A 14,506-nucleotide genomic window follows, 5' to 3' on the forward strand; every position below is an offset into this window, starting at 1 on the left:
ACTCCTACGGCATACCTAATCACATAATAATTTGATTTTTTACGTAGAACAAGGTATGTCATCTTTTAATAAAAAAGTTATTTCATTAAACAATAATACACAACAGATTTCCGTTTCCCATCAAACAATATTCTCATCATGCTATGGCATACGGCTAAAAAGCTCTCAGTTTTTAAACGAGTGCGTTAAGTATTTTCATGGAATAACATTGTATTGAATTCAGTTTTTTTAATAATAATAAAAAATTCTTGTATAACAGATCAAATTTTGTGCTTTTCTTCGTTCATCACATTCAAAAGTATTTAAGTTGATTTCGAGTCACAAAAGGTTATTAACCTTTATTCAATTGAACTGTAAATGCTGACACAATTCAAACTTTGTTCAACTCTTGTCTCTCTTTAAACGCTGACGAGAAAAAATCATTTCATAAGTTATTCAACTTTTCATACTATTAAGTTTTGCCTTTTGAAATTGACGACAATGATATTAGCTTTATATGAACAGGATGTATCATCATGATAAGAAATGCTTCTGATTGTGACAGTATTGACCATGTTGACTTTATACAAACCTTAATCCATGTTTTTAAACGCATAGGTTTCTTTCACTTGAATTTGTACTGCCATAAGACAATGTTTCTTTTTCATTTAAAGTGAATCTGCTTTACATTTAAAGCGCTTGTTTGAAATTTGTTATATGTCGGCTCAAACCAACTCTACCTTCTTAAGAAACTTTGTTAACGTTACGGCATTATGAGAAAATATTTTTTTTTATGAATGTTTAACTGTACTTTTTGCTGTGTGTTTTTTTGGATGTAAAATCTTAAAAATTGGTTTGAATGTGTTCAAGTCAAGTTTTTTTTTTTAATATATTCGTATAACCGCGGCATAATTTTTTTTGATTCGTATTGTAGTTTGGTCAACAGGCAATACATAAATTTTGTTGGAAAAACAATTTTTTTTAACAACAAAACATATTCTTCTCCATTTAAGTCAAAAAATCCTTTTTTCGCGAATCTATTCCTTTGTAATCATTAAACCGACTCATAGGCGAGTTAGTTCTAAAGTAATTTCCGGTTCGCTACAAAACAGTAATTTTTACAACGCATTCTATACAAAAATAACAATGTGATAGCGGCACCATAATTATAGAGTAGGTAAATAAAGCAATACCGTATAAAGACAATGCATTCAAAATAGGACAAAGCATGACGTTCATTTAACTGAAGTCCAAAAAATATATTTTTTGATTTTATTATGCAAACTTTTTCGTCAATTGTTTAACCCTTGTTTAGTGCATGACGCACTTAGCAAAAGTATTAGTTTAATTATTGTTATTTTCATTTAATGACGTTTGTAGGAACGCAAATACTTCCTGTTATTATGACTTTAAAACCGACACTACTCTCAAACAATACTACAATAAAGGAAACAATTTTTGTGCGACACGCAAATATAGCGTACAATTCTATAACAAATTTTTTTATTTAAAAGAATTTCTCATACATGAAAATTAATTTGGTGTATACACCCAAAATATAAAAAGTATTAAATATATTATAATGCGTAAAACCCCATGATTTGGTACATAATGGCTTAAAAAAACAGCTTAACCTACATAGAAACTACCAAAAAAAAAAGAAGTCACAATAAAAAAAGAATCACAATAAAAAGAGAACACGTCAAAAAAAAGAATCACAGTCAAAAAAAAGAACACATCAAAAAAAAAAGTTAAACAGTCCAAGCACCGTTGGGTTAGGTAGAAAGAAAGAAATTCCTATCCATGTGTAGAAGATATAGTGAAATGATATATGCATTTGTAATATAAATAAACCTTTAAGCACATGGCGATTGTTATGTAAAAAAAAAGAAAAGATGCTGCTAGTACACGAAAAGAATATTCAGCAAACAACAAAAAAAAAGATAGAAATGCATAGCAGTTTGGATAACCGTCTATGGTAATGTTATCCAAAATGCACTCTGGTTTCAGAGTTATTAAGACAAGAAGGCAGCTTCCTCATGCAGTGCGATAACTACACAACGAAGTAAATCGAGCGATTCTTTTAATAATGTAAATGAAAATCGGCTGGATGGTTTGAATTTCAAGCACTGATTAAGGATAAATTCAACGATTTGATGAGTCAAATTTTGAAAAAAATGATGCACAAAATTTTCTTGTTTACGATTCCTCAACCTCATGCTTTGTGGAATAGATTGATTTATTTGGCTTTCCGAGGAACTTTGGACTGGTTGACAAAACTGAAACATAAATTTTTGAAACGTTTCACGTAAGAGAGCTAATTTGGTAACAGGTTCAGAAGTTATAAAGGAATTCTTTCTATCATTAGCTACAGATAACAACCCTTCCTTCGGATAATTAAACAGTTTAAAAAGGTCATGAAATGAGGAGAGGTGTTGTCGTTTTTCTGTATCATCTGAATTATTTTCGTTACATTGGACAATCTTTTCACATGTTTTTTTTTTAAATGAATTCATTGGTACGTTTAGTTCATCTGCTTGTCTTATGCGATTCACAGAGGAAAAAGTCATACACGTCGCAGAAGTTGGCAGGTTGTTCGAATTGATACAAAATTGAGGAAGATTCCATTCTAATGCGATACGAAACTCACAATCGTCTTGTGTTGACTTATTTGAAGAAGGATTGGAAAACCAGTTCGAAATCACAGGAACATGACGAAATCCAGTTAAACCCGTTCGATGACCTCCGAACAACTCAACGAAAATCAATCCTAATGAAAACATTGATGAGGATTCTCCTATAAAAATGTTTCCGTTTCCGCGTACCCCATATGATGCACTGATATGTATGAAAAATAAGAAAAAACAATCTTTTATATTTTTTAACCGTGAATGAAACAGAAAACTATTACAACAACAAAAACTCGTTTGCACAATAACTCAACATGAGAGGTTTTACCATCCAACAGTTATTTAAATTTATTCTGTTGCATCATACCTTTGAGAATTGATGAAATTTTGTGTGTTTTGAAGAATACCGTCTTTTATAAGTTTTTTCACCAGATCTTTATAGACATCACGACAAAGATCATTCCAATGACGTTTGGGATCATTAAAATAATCTCTTGTACACTGTTTAAAATGATTTGATAAACAATTATGTAATAGTTCATACTCCATCACGGCTGCGGCTATCTCAGGAGATATATAGGAACAGGTTGTTTCTAACTGAAACACAACAAGTCAGGAAATTAAGGTATATAATTCACATCCGTGCGGATAAAATTTTTTTGTTTCGTCGTGTTTTTTGTATATCAAAAATTATCAAGTGTAATAAGGTACACTTTTAAGAACTACCAATGTACAAAACATGCGCCTTGCACGTTTTTCCTCTCTTATTAACATAAAAACGTATGTGAAAACAAAAAGCGGCTTACTAGCTGACGATGTAGTAAAGGTGATATTTCTATATCACGCGCTTCCTGGGCATCACCCACACCTCTACATAGATAACACAAAGACAAATTGACAAAAAATTACACAAAGTATATCAAATACAAAGCATAACAAATATACATTACAATAGTATTACTATGTTTTTCTTTTTAAAAATCTTGTAGAAAATACAGTAAGACATTTTTAGCTCCATTTTAGAAGGAGATGATGCCATAACCTCTATCTGTCTATCTCTCTTAGTTTTTTCTTTTTTATCGACTTGTTATGTTGTTTTTTTAACCAAGCCTAAAAAACTGACCTTGTTAAGAGTGTTTCTTGTTGGAAAGATTGCGGTGGACATAAATTATCTAGTTTCGTTTCAATCATTTTTATTTTAATGATGTTTATCTACTACAACACAAAAAACTTACGTTTTCCAGTTGCATCTATATCCGAACGTAAAAGTACACCTCCCATATCCACAAGAAAAACTTTCCACTGTGATGTCCATTTGCTAGCCTGTTTATCAGCTAAAAAAAAAATGAGCAGTTATATACTCAAAAAAAATAAACGGTTCCAAATTATTAAGCGCAAAAAGTATCATAGTACAAAGCAACGCAATACAAAAGAATGGAGAGAAAGCGAGAGTTGTTCTGTTTTTTACCTGACGTAGCTCTGGTCACCATGATATTTCGAGGTTTTAGATCGACAAAATTACCAAACTCATGTAATTTTTGTAGAGCATCTAATAAGCCCAAAGCGACATCAATGCGTTCCAATGCTTCTTTAGGTGTATTGCAAGGGTGAAGGGTACGATCCGTTGGTTTATCATATAACACAGAATTAGTTTGTGAATTTATCCAATCCCTTAATGTTAATCCTTCTATGAAATCCATTGTTAAAACGGTTTGTACACTCCCGTTGGCATCCGTATTAACGGAAAAATTTAAGGGTTTTGGAACTGGAACGCCCTTTTTATATAATAACTTTAATACTTCAAATTCGCGAGAGAACGTTACTAATTTAGTTTTTCTTGTGAATTCCATCACTTTTTTATCAGAAATTTTCAAAGCTACTGGTTGAGGAGTTTGAATATTTTTTTCAGAATCCGAAAATCTAACACCCACACCACGATGAACTGTTCCTGAGTATCCTCGCCCTATCAAAGATCCCTTCCATACCGCTGTATTTAATAAATTAAACACGGGTAACAAAGGAGTACTTTTAACTTGTGTTTCTATTAAATTGTTAAAGTGTTGGTTTACGTCAGTTTCACAATTTGACTTGAAATTTTTTTTCGAAACACAAGATTCTGCAGTTGAAGATCGAAGCAAATCGTGTTCTTGAAGCGATTGTTCACAAGATGACATATTACTAAAACAGTAGAGTGGTAAATTTGTAGGATTAGAATGTTGCAAATCTGATGCTTGAGTAGAAAAATAAGATAGAGATGAAAGAATAGGATTCCCATCATTCAACAATGAAGTTTTAATTGAATGAAACGGAGTTAATTTACTGCGTGATTGTTCAGTTAATGGAGATGGAGGAGATAGAGATTGCGCGCTTTTAGAAGATAAATTAGACGAAAAATTTTGTTGTGAGACATTGGGACATAAATTTTTATATGCTAAGAGAGATTTAAAAAATGGTTGAGATATTCCTGGCGATGTTGGTGAAGAATTTCTGTAGATATCATGAGAATAGTTTATATGCAAAGTGTTATGTAAAGAATCCGTGGTTTCCATATTTGTTTTGTCAGACTCTGTAGAAAGTACATTAACAGTATCATGTGACATTGAAAAGGATACGCTTTGACGCGTGGTATTGGGTAGAGAATCAATTGAGGTAAGAAATGTATCATTTTGTGAAATGGGATCAAAAGTACTATTTGCTGTAGTGGAGACAGATTGACGCATTGCATTTACGAATTGAACATTGATTGCAAGGTTCTCTTGATTGTTCTTGCCGTGATATAAAGGTTGGGGATCCATGAAAGACTCCCAAACGACCGGCATCTTGACTAGTCAAAAAAAAAAAAATCACTATTGAAACGCTTCCATTAACTTGCTTGATGGCCTAATTCAAATATTCTATGGGATACTTAAAAGTAGAAAGTAAAAAAAAAACGAAATAGACACTTATCAAAAAAAATTTAAACTCTTCATTAAGAAGTATTATAGTCAAAAAAATTGATATACTATTATATAGTTATGTTTGTATATTGGGGTTTTAATTAGTACATAAAATTTATTTAATATAGTACTTTCTTCTGCAAAATCAGTCTGTACACAGGGTGGGACTTCGGCCCCACATTTATTTGTTTATACACTTGAGACACAGTTTATAAAACGTATTTTGATTCAAAGTTATAGCATTGAGCACATTTATAAAAAAGAAAAATAAAACAAGAAAGAAGAAGTAGAAAGTTCATCGTTTGTTTCATGTGAAATAAATTTTTATGCATTTCATAATTACCTAAAATACAAGCTTTCATTAAATCATTTTTTCATTTTACATAAAGTAAAACGAATATTGAACAATCATTAAAAAATTAAATTAAACATTAAGAAACTTTTATAAGTATTAAAGATTTCCATTTATTTTTGTAAAAGTTTACATTTCATTTATTTTGTCGAAACATAGTGGATAGTACTTTTTATGTGAGACGATGGCATGACGAGACAAAGTTCAATGACGACTCTTCGTTTTCTTTTTTTCATAGAAACGCTACGAAACGATTAGTTCAAAGACAATCGGCTACATAAATGAGTATGATTCAATAAAGGCAAGAAAAAATTATTAAACGACGGATAACGAGCATTTTGAAGTTGAATTTTCGACGTTACCCAATCCATAGCTTCGTGAATTCCTTTTCCCGTAACATTAGAAATAAAAGATATAGCACTAGATCAAATAGAAATGTATGCAACTAATAAAGAAAATATTGTGTGCATTCCTACCATTCGCGGTCATAAGCGATTTGTAATAAATTTAATTTAGATTGAACCTCTTCATATTTAATATTATTTTTGCGATTTTTTTTTACAGCCAAAACTAAGACGATAGAAATGTCACGATGTTGACGAAGCAACTGTTCTATATCGTTTGCAGCTAAAAAAAAAAATCATATAGTCTGATTTAGTGAACTTTTTACAAATGTTAATTAAATATATGAAGAAATAATGCCTTATAAACACTATTCTATCCTACTAGAAATTTTTTTTTTGAAATTTGATATGTCAACTGACCGAGACGTAGGCGACCCGGATTGGAGGCATCTAACACGTAAATCAATGCACTCATTTTATACTTTGATAATAACAATTTTTTCTTCCTTAATTCCTTTGGAAAATTAACGAAAATAGGCGACGCGAATTGCTTAAATAGGAAAACATATAATTATTGTTTTTATAACAATTTATTAAGCATACATCAATTTTTGAACTATTCATCCTTGTATCCCAAAGTGTGTAACACACGCCTCTCCACTCCACACAACTAACCTCAGTCCCTAACAAAAGCACAAAATATCTGTTTCTCTCTCTCTCTTTTTATGTTTTTCATGAAACATAAAAAAGGCAATAATTTTTTTTTTTTTTTGAAATACCTTTCGTGGGGAATGTTTCAATAAATTGGCCATACCTTACACGACGAGCGAAAGCTGTTTTTCCGCTCATTGAGGGACCAGCTAAGAGAATGTGATAGTACACTTTTGGGTACATACACATTCGGCAAAAACTATTTGATGATGAAAAATTTAGTCGATGTTGAAGTAAACAATACCAAAAGGATGCTAAAGCGCTCAAAGAGCAAAAACCCTGGTTTTCTTCTTGTACATGGACTGATACATAAGATTCATTATCGTCCTCGATAAATTCATTTGAACTACAACTCATAAAAGTTTCATTCACGCCAGAGGAGGCATTTGAAAATTCACCGTCATTTTCTGTTTCACTGCTTCCAAAAAGATTCGTTTTTTTATATCGCATCCTTTTATTGGATTCATAAAATTTGGAATGTGACCACATATAACTTAATGAAAACCAATAGACTTTGTTAAGTAAAAGTAAAATAATGAAATTCCTTAATATTTCCGCTTTCAATTTTAATAAACGAATAAAATTATCAAATGCAGCTTTTCACTTAAACGATATACGTAATGCGTCACATGGTATCGGTAATGTTCATTTTAACACACGAAAAATAATTTTATTTCTGTTAACGTCTTTTGAATTGCATGTTAAATCAGATTGACACGCACGCGTCGAAAAGCAACATAGAATGTTTTACTCTGCCTTTCGATTTAAAAAAAAAAATGATAAAATAATTTTTACTAAGTATCGCCTTTGTCCAATATACAAAAAAAAAATATTGTTCAAATGAATTTTTGTTTTCCTTACATTTTAAAAACCATATTGTGTGAGAAGAATATCTTTAAAACCAGGAAACTCGTAATTTCCCGACATATTACATTAAAAGTTTACTAAAGGATTTAAAAATGTTTATTAAAAAAAAATTTCTTTTGTCATGATAAGCTTCTGTCCTATTTTGGTTACAAGCTCTCTTTGAATTAAAAGAATATGTTATCTTCATGAAGCAACGAAATCGTTTAAAAATGTGCCGACGAGTAGAAATTTGAGTTTCTTGGGAATAATTTACAAAAAAAAATGTAATGCTCTACAAGAGTTTGATGACATTAAAAGAAAAATCGAAGTTTCTTTTTTTTCACGCTTGGAGGCTCGATGTAGGAAACATAAAAAAGATTAGTTATTCGGAGGTGTAGATAAACCAATAGCTATCGTTTGGTTCTTTGTGAGGGATTGACGAAGAACAATTCAATGGTGTATTTATTAAAAAACTTCAAAAAACTAATAATTCCATACTAGAAAAAATGCGTCCTGAGCACACAGACGCATACATAATTATGCACGTTACTAAACTACATTTTTGTTTAGTTTTGTAGATTAAGCAGAAAACGTGCTAAAAAGATCTCCGCTTATGTTCTTTTTTATCTATTCTACTAAATTAAAGAATAAAACATAAAAAATACCGCTTTGCTGGAAAAAACATTTTGATTATCAGAAACCGAAAGGCCAGCGAGGTAAGCTATGCGTAGTTTTTCCGATCATTTTCTTATCACGCTTAAAGCAGAAAAAGATTTTAGTTTTAGATTTTTTTTCTGAAGAACATAAACAAAAACAAGTATTTTTTTTTTTTAATGTATTAAAAAGCTGGTACCTTTTGAATTGGGGAAAAACGAAAACGATGTCTCACTTAAAAATGGCAACCAGAAACATGTTTCATGATGTTTTGGGAAAAGAGTTGAATTTGGAAATGTTTCCATCATTGATGTATGTGATGTAAGGTTTTCCATCTAGAAACAAAACAAAAGTAACTTGTAAAAGAAATTTTGTTATTTAAGAAATCGAATCGACTTGAAAATTATGCCGACTAGGTGAAAACTCCACAGAGTGTGTCTCTCGTAAAACTAGGGAAGGCTTTGCATTTTCATGCGTAGAATACGAATCTGTTTTAAATACAGTTGTTTTAGAAATTGAAAAAAAAAAAATTTCAGGTAATAGGTAAGAAGACGATTATTTACTTTTTAGCTTTGAAAAGAAACCATCAGAGCTTTCAAAACGTTCGGAAACTATTTTTATAGTTTTATCGTTATATACAATCGATTTTCTTTTATTCTTGTCTGTTTTATTGTCAAGATCATGTGTTGAGCTTTTATAAAGATTCTCATTAAACACATTATCTTCGTATAAAGAATTTTTGCGTAGCATAAAACTTGTTGCTTCAGAAAGACAAGAAGAAGGTGTTTTCTAGTTTGAAATAAAACAATGGCATTTCAGGATGGCAGCATTCTCGTGTGATCTTACCACCCATTCGTTCGGCTTTGGGACATAATTGCTATTCTAAAGATTTAATTCAAATGTCATTTTAATTTTACATCTTCTGTTAACTCTACCTGTTCAGACAAAGTATAGGGCCCGGAGGCTAACGGGAACGGATAAAATGAGGTTATCTTTAAAAAAAAAATGTTATACATACGCAAAAGTTTTGTTTTTGCAAAAAAAAGTAAACATACATTTTCACGGGTACCGCCAAAATCTTTTTCAATTTGATTTGGGAGAAAATTTTTTAAAATTAAAGTACCAAAATCGTATCTATGTTTAAAAAAAAATTGAAATTATTGGATTGTCAACGGATAATTTAACAAGCATGTGTTACAATAATGCATTCAAATGTTACCGTGTCAATGTTACTTTTTCTTGTTGCATCGGTGAAAGACAATTTCGAACGATTTTCCATGCCGTCTTATAATAAAAGAAAACATTACACTACAGTAACCATGATTCTTTTTTGCTTTAATCAAAGTACCTGCAAAAAAAAAGAATCATGTAAAACATACATATGATTCAGTCGACAAGGATATTGACGTGATAAAAGATGAATAATTTCTGGAATTATTTTTACGGGAAAGTCATTGACAGCTACACTTCTTAGGTCAAAAAGAACTAAACATGACTCGACTTGACCAGGGAAAACTAATGAGTTAATCAATAAAATTTAATGAAAAGATATTACAAATGAACATTTTTAAATCCAATGCATACTGTAAAAAATGGTACCGTACATAGGTATTGAATAGCCCATTCAAAGCAAAAAACGATAAGTTTATTAATATCGTTAGAAGATATAGGGAATGCTAAGCGTTTCATACGAACAACAAGAAGGGGACGAAATGAGCTTTCAGAGACAAAAAATAAAATAAAAACAACACGAGCATAATATTAGTTAGCTTACGTATCTCTACCCGCCCAATACATCACCCCATTCAGTAAATTTTGTCTAAGGAAACGATCAGTGTCGGACATGGGAAAACTAGCAGAACGCCATTGAATCATTTCTAGTAAATGTTCATAGCTTTTTTGTAAATAAAGGTCTTCACCATAAATACGTAAATTATGTACACAAGCTCGTAATAAATAGGACTCCATATAACTTGGCAAAGGGATACTACGGAGAATAAAGATGTCTCGAATATCGTTTAACATTCTAGTTTCAACATCAGATAAAGGAGTATTAAGGAAAATTTGACGCGCTACTATTTCGTTTGATTTATTTCGATTTATATACAAAAATTTATCCTCTATTTTTGGAACATAATATACCAATTCATCCGGTCTTGTGAAGGGTCCGGGCGTCTTTAACATTATTTTAAATAGAATCAAGTAACACACTATATTTTTTATCAACTTACATCAGTTAAATAAAGTTTGACACATTTAATTGCAGAATGTTTGCAAAATTTTTCTAGGGCCACTATTTTATGTGTAAAAACAATTGAAGACATATTTTTGGTGGGAATTTATATACTCAATGTTAGTACAAATAGTTTCTTGTAAAAACATAACAAAAAATCTACAAAAAGGAGCACTTCAAAAGGAAATGCTGTCTTTTTTTAATTTAATACACAGATTATTTTTGTAACATAAGAATTCAATAACAAATTTTTTCCTACGAACATGTTTTTTGTTACTGTTTTAATTTTAAACAACTTGCTCAAGCTTATACTTTCAAAAAAAAATCAAAGCTTTGTGTCCCATGCCTCAGAACCACAGTTTCATAGATTACGGTAAACCTAGCAATTAAAAATCAATCAATTACATATTTGTAAAAAATAATTTCTTTTTTTATTAAAATATATGTAAAGTTCTATTTTTATCTATGGTAAGAAAAGTCTCATGTTTTCTATTCATCGAGCAGTGTAACTGCATGTTCAAAAAGAAAAGACATTATTCTTTATTTTATAATCATTTAAACCAAATTAATCTCTTGCATTTAACAAGATAATTACTTTTTGTTAGTTTTCAACTACAAAAGCAAATTTTATCGAATACATGTTTTTTATTTACTTATTGATGAATTCAAAAGAATTTTACATTACACATTTCAATGAAAAGGTTTAGGAAAACTGGGAGAAAAAAAAATAAACATGAACGGATATTTTATATAAAAAATAAAACGACACGAGTTCCACAGACTATTCCGGCAGCCCAGATATATTAATAAATTAGTTTAAACCGTACATTTAAAGTGCATGTACGTTAATTTGTTTTTTTCTTTTCGTTCGCCCATTTTAAAATATTAACATTTTTTTTGTTGCATTGTTAAAAAAAAATGGTACAATCTCCAACAGTGTATGTTAAATTAGCTCAATTAGAATATTATGCAGGTCAAAAAATTGTTGTTTTCGATACACTTGAACTGTCGTGTGGCTTAATATTTTTAGGTGATCAAGTTTCAGGTGAAGTTGTTTTAAATGTACCCGCTCAATTGGATAGTGGTTGCCGATTAGACTTAATTATTTGGTGTGAAGAATCTTGTGAATGGGAAGAAGGGGCGTTACAGTCAAGCATTTGGGATACAGAGTAAGTCTTTATTTAGTATGTGGGTGTCATATCTTCATTTTATCTTGCTTCTGCATAGATTTCAAAGCAAATTACGTCAGCGTTGTTCCGCTTTAGTGGCTAAAGAGAATGTGTACGTTTTAAAATTTAAAGAAAAAGCATTCTATATTTTTGTGTTTTCGCCATACTAGTAATACATTAAAATATCAGGGAAATCACGTGAATTATATTTGCCGTCTTTTAATTTGGGATTCTGAAAATAAGCCTGTTGCTGCAGGTATATAAACTTTGTATTTTATATGAAAGGATCACTCTTCATTTAACTAATATTTAGGTAATTATATTATACCTTTTGGCTTCAACGTACCGGCGAACGCCACTGCGTCTTGTCATTTTAAGGGAGACGGGTACTCAACATATTAATTCGGACATACAGAATTAAAAAAAAAAAATGATTGTCTTGTGTCAAATATTTCAGATGGAAAATTAATGTCCAACATCAATGCTTTGTTGCGTTACGTGAAGCTTTTTCAACAACAAAACAAATAGAAACTAAAAAAATGTTTCTCAAGCCGATTATGGATGATCTTTTGTCTCGTACAGATCATGATTTATTAGGTGCTACAAATTTAATTTCATTTGTACGTTAAAGTATGAGGTATCGATAAATTAACAATATTTATTTATCTAGGTTGTTTTAGAAAAGCCTCTATATCAAGCTACTTTAAAATCGTACATTTTTCAATGTTCGTATACGATTGGGTTTTTATTTTTTGAAAAAACACAGTAAGACAAGAAACATTCTTGTTGTCATTAAAGTTTAATGTTTAAGATTAACTTTAACCATAAAAAAAAATTCACAAGCTTTTCTCCCTGGTGAAAGTAAGCAAAAATTTGTTTTCTTTTACAAAATTCTTTTTTTTTTGTAAATAATATAAATCACTTTTTTCTCTCCAACTTTTCTTTTTCTCATTGACTAGTTGTACCTATTATCGTGGAAATTGTGAATCAAACTAGAAATAATATTTTCAGTATCTTTGTCACGCTTCGTAATATTATCACACTCAAATCATCCGCTGGGATTTATAAGGAAATAGTCCACCCGATTTGTCGATTAGCTCAACCTCGTACGTTGGTTTATGTTTGAGAGTATAAAAAGCTTTAATTTAATAAGTTTTTGTGTTTTTTTTCAATGTAGTGAACGTTGCAGGACATCAAGCAGAAACTTGTGAACAAATGTAAACATTAGGATTCATTATCATTAAAAAAAGAATAATGTTGCTGTTTCATTTCTCATTGGTACTAATTCAATTTTTGCTTTTTACAAGATACATTCCTTTTCCCCTTCCCATTGGAATAGCTCCCACTTGTCATGGATCAACCGTTACAAATGAATGGGATTTTCTTATTTCTTGTAATTATAAACGTAAAAATAGTTTTTGAAGCAGTGTAATATTATTAGTGTTTTGTTTGTTCTTTTTTTTTTTGAAAAATTATTTTATTAGGAAATTATGGAATAAATATGAAATACACTGAGCAAGATTTGAATGTACCTGTGTGCATTTGGCCGACAACTGTCAATCCTTCAAAAACAGTTTCAAATATCACGAGAAACTGTTTCTTTAATAATAATATAGAATTATCTGATAAAAGTTCCGATACTTCCCCCTCTCAAGTGTCTTTATTGCCCGTTCTCACAAAAGGTTTGCTTTTCTTTTCTGTTACACCATGCCAATCTATTGTGTGATAGTTGTGCTTTAAACTCGTGACCTACACTCAATTTTTTGTTGTATAGACACACCTGTGACATTGTTGCCCACACAAGTTTTTAAAGTTGATTATGATGTTCCAACTCCAAAAGTTGAGAATGTTATACGTTTAGCGTCAAGTAAATTGAACACAGACCCGTCTAAAGAACTACTTCAAACACTACCACTTTTGAATGTTTTTTTTCAATATGAACTGTGTCATGATTCTGGTGCTATTTTATCGCAAGAGTTACAAAATTCTTTTGAAATAAAAAATGTAAAGCAATCCAGAAAAATAAAACTAATGTCCAAGAAGAAAGCGATTCCTTGTGCAACGCGTGTTGTCACACCCATGCAAGAATAATTTTCTTTAAAAATATATATTTTCCGCAATCATCGTCAATCGTTTACCTACTCGACACAAGCTCGTATCTAATAAAATTCACTGGAATACTTTTCCAACTTTAGAAAAATGTCTATCAAGTCTATTAAAAAAGAGTAATTCTTCCTATTACTTATTTTATTATACATTAGTGACACGTAAATATGTTTTAAAATTTTTTCACGATAAACGAATTTAAATAACTAAAAATGACGTTAATAAACATAATATATGAAACGTTAAAGCAACAAGTAATAGTAAACGTAAAGACTCGGTTAAAAAAACACATTTGCGTGTTGCTCAAAAAACTACTACGAGTAACCGGAACCACGCGGGCGGGTCACTCGAATGACAAGGGAGGGTCGTTGAACAACAAGGGAGGGTCCTTGAACGACAAGGGAGGGTCGTTGAACAACAAGGGAGGGTTCTTGAACGACAAGGGAGGGTTCTTGAACAACAAGGGAGGGTCCTTGAACGACAAGGGAGTCCTTGAATGACAAGGGAGGGTCCTTGAACGACAAGGGAGTCCTTGAATGACAAGGG

General features: G+C 30.9%; 3 protein-coding genes across 14 annotated transcripts; 1 reads left to right on the top strand and 2 right to left on the bottom strand.

The window, feature by feature from the left end:
- Window positions 1–1,455: 1,455 nt before the first annotated feature.
- LOC128883167 (uncharacterized) lies at window positions 1,456–5,629 on the bottom strand. Of its 4 annotated transcripts, none has more exons than XM_054135248.1 (7): window positions 4,078–5,629; window positions 3,845–3,943; window positions 3,733–3,781; window positions 3,416–3,479; window positions 2,977–3,206; window positions 2,805–2,817; window positions 2,613–2,749 (listed from the first exon to the last, which is right to left on the bottom strand). In XM_054135248.1, the coding sequence occupies exons 1-7, from the start codon at window positions 5,426–5,428 to the stop codon at window positions 2,744–2,746; spliced, it is 1,812 nt and encodes a 603-aa protein (XP_053991223.1). In that variant the 5' UTR covers window positions 5,429–5,629; the 3' UTR covers window positions 2,613–2,743. The 4 variants fall into 4 exon arrangements, with proteins under 4 accessions (XP_053991221.1, XP_053991220.1, XP_053991223.1 ...); XM_054135247.1 differs by having other exon boundaries at window positions 2,684–2,749; window positions 2,805–2,883; XM_054135246.1 differs by having other exon boundaries at window positions 1,456–2,817.
- Window positions 5,630–5,825: 196 nt separating this feature from the next.
- Window positions 5,826–11,095, bottom strand: LOC128883139 (uncharacterized). Of its 7 annotated transcripts, XM_054135168.1 has the most exons (19): window positions 10,684–11,095; window positions 10,227–10,627; window positions 10,057–10,169; window positions 9,801–9,967; window positions 9,672–9,736; window positions 9,508–9,586; window positions 9,388–9,444; window positions 9,299–9,334; window positions 9,016–9,241; window positions 8,849–8,940; window positions 8,652–8,787; window positions 8,464–8,592; window positions 7,351–8,311; window positions 7,197–7,298; window positions 7,021–7,122; window positions 6,845–6,924; window positions 6,662–6,791; window positions 6,374–6,524; window positions 5,826–6,317 (listed from the first exon to the last, which is right to left on the bottom strand). In XM_054135168.1, exons 1-12 carry the CDS (start codon window positions 10,774–10,776, stop codon window positions 8,492–8,494), a joined length of 1,566 nt encoding a protein of 521 aa, XP_053991143.1. In that variant the 5' UTR covers window positions 10,777–11,095; the 3' UTR covers window positions 5,826–6,317; window positions 6,374–6,524; window positions 6,662–6,791; window positions 6,845–6,924; window positions 7,021–7,122; window positions 7,197–7,298; window positions 7,351–8,311; window positions 8,464–8,491. The 7 variants fall into 7 exon arrangements, with proteins under 7 accessions (XP_053991143.1, XP_053991140.1, XP_053991144.1 ...); XM_054135165.1 differs by having other exon boundaries at window positions 7,021–7,298; XM_054135169.1 differs by having other exon boundaries at window positions 7,056–7,122; window positions 7,197–8,311.
- A 204-nt stretch (window positions 11,096–11,299) lies between these two features.
- Window positions 11,300–14,483, top strand: LOC128883238 (uncharacterized). Of its 3 annotated transcripts, XM_054135389.1 has the most exons (14): window positions 11,305–11,658; window positions 11,716–11,730; window positions 11,782–11,854; window positions 11,913–11,966; window positions 12,025–12,110; window positions 12,168–12,240; window positions 12,312–12,474; window positions 12,525–12,619; window positions 12,666–12,715; window positions 12,814–12,960; window positions 13,032–13,071; window positions 13,162–13,259; window positions 13,339–13,536; window positions 13,629–14,483. In XM_054135389.1, the coding sequence occupies exons 1-14, from the start codon at window positions 11,604–11,606 to the stop codon at window positions 13,943–13,945; spliced, it is 1,464 nt and encodes a 487-aa protein (XP_053991364.1). In that variant the 5' UTR covers window positions 11,305–11,603; the 3' UTR covers window positions 13,946–14,483. The 3 variants fall into 3 exon arrangements, with proteins under 3 accessions (XP_053991365.1, XP_053991364.1, XP_053991362.1); XM_054135387.1 differs by having other exon boundaries at window positions 11,306–11,658; window positions 11,716–11,854; XM_054135390.1 differs by lacking the exon at window positions 13,629–14,483 and having other exon boundaries at window positions 11,300–11,658; window positions 11,716–11,854; window positions 13,162–13,247; window positions 13,339–13,478.
- Window positions 14,484–14,506: the final 23 nt, after the last annotated feature.

Source organism: Hylaeus volcanicus, unplaced genomic scaffold, assembly GCF_026283585.1.
Source record: "Hylaeus volcanicus isolate JK05 unplaced genomic scaffold, UHH_iyHylVolc1.0_haploid 12221, whole genome shotgun sequence".
In the NCBI taxonomy this organism is placed as follows: domain Eukaryota; kingdom Metazoa; phylum Arthropoda; class Insecta; order Hymenoptera; family Colletidae; genus Hylaeus; species Hylaeus volcanicus.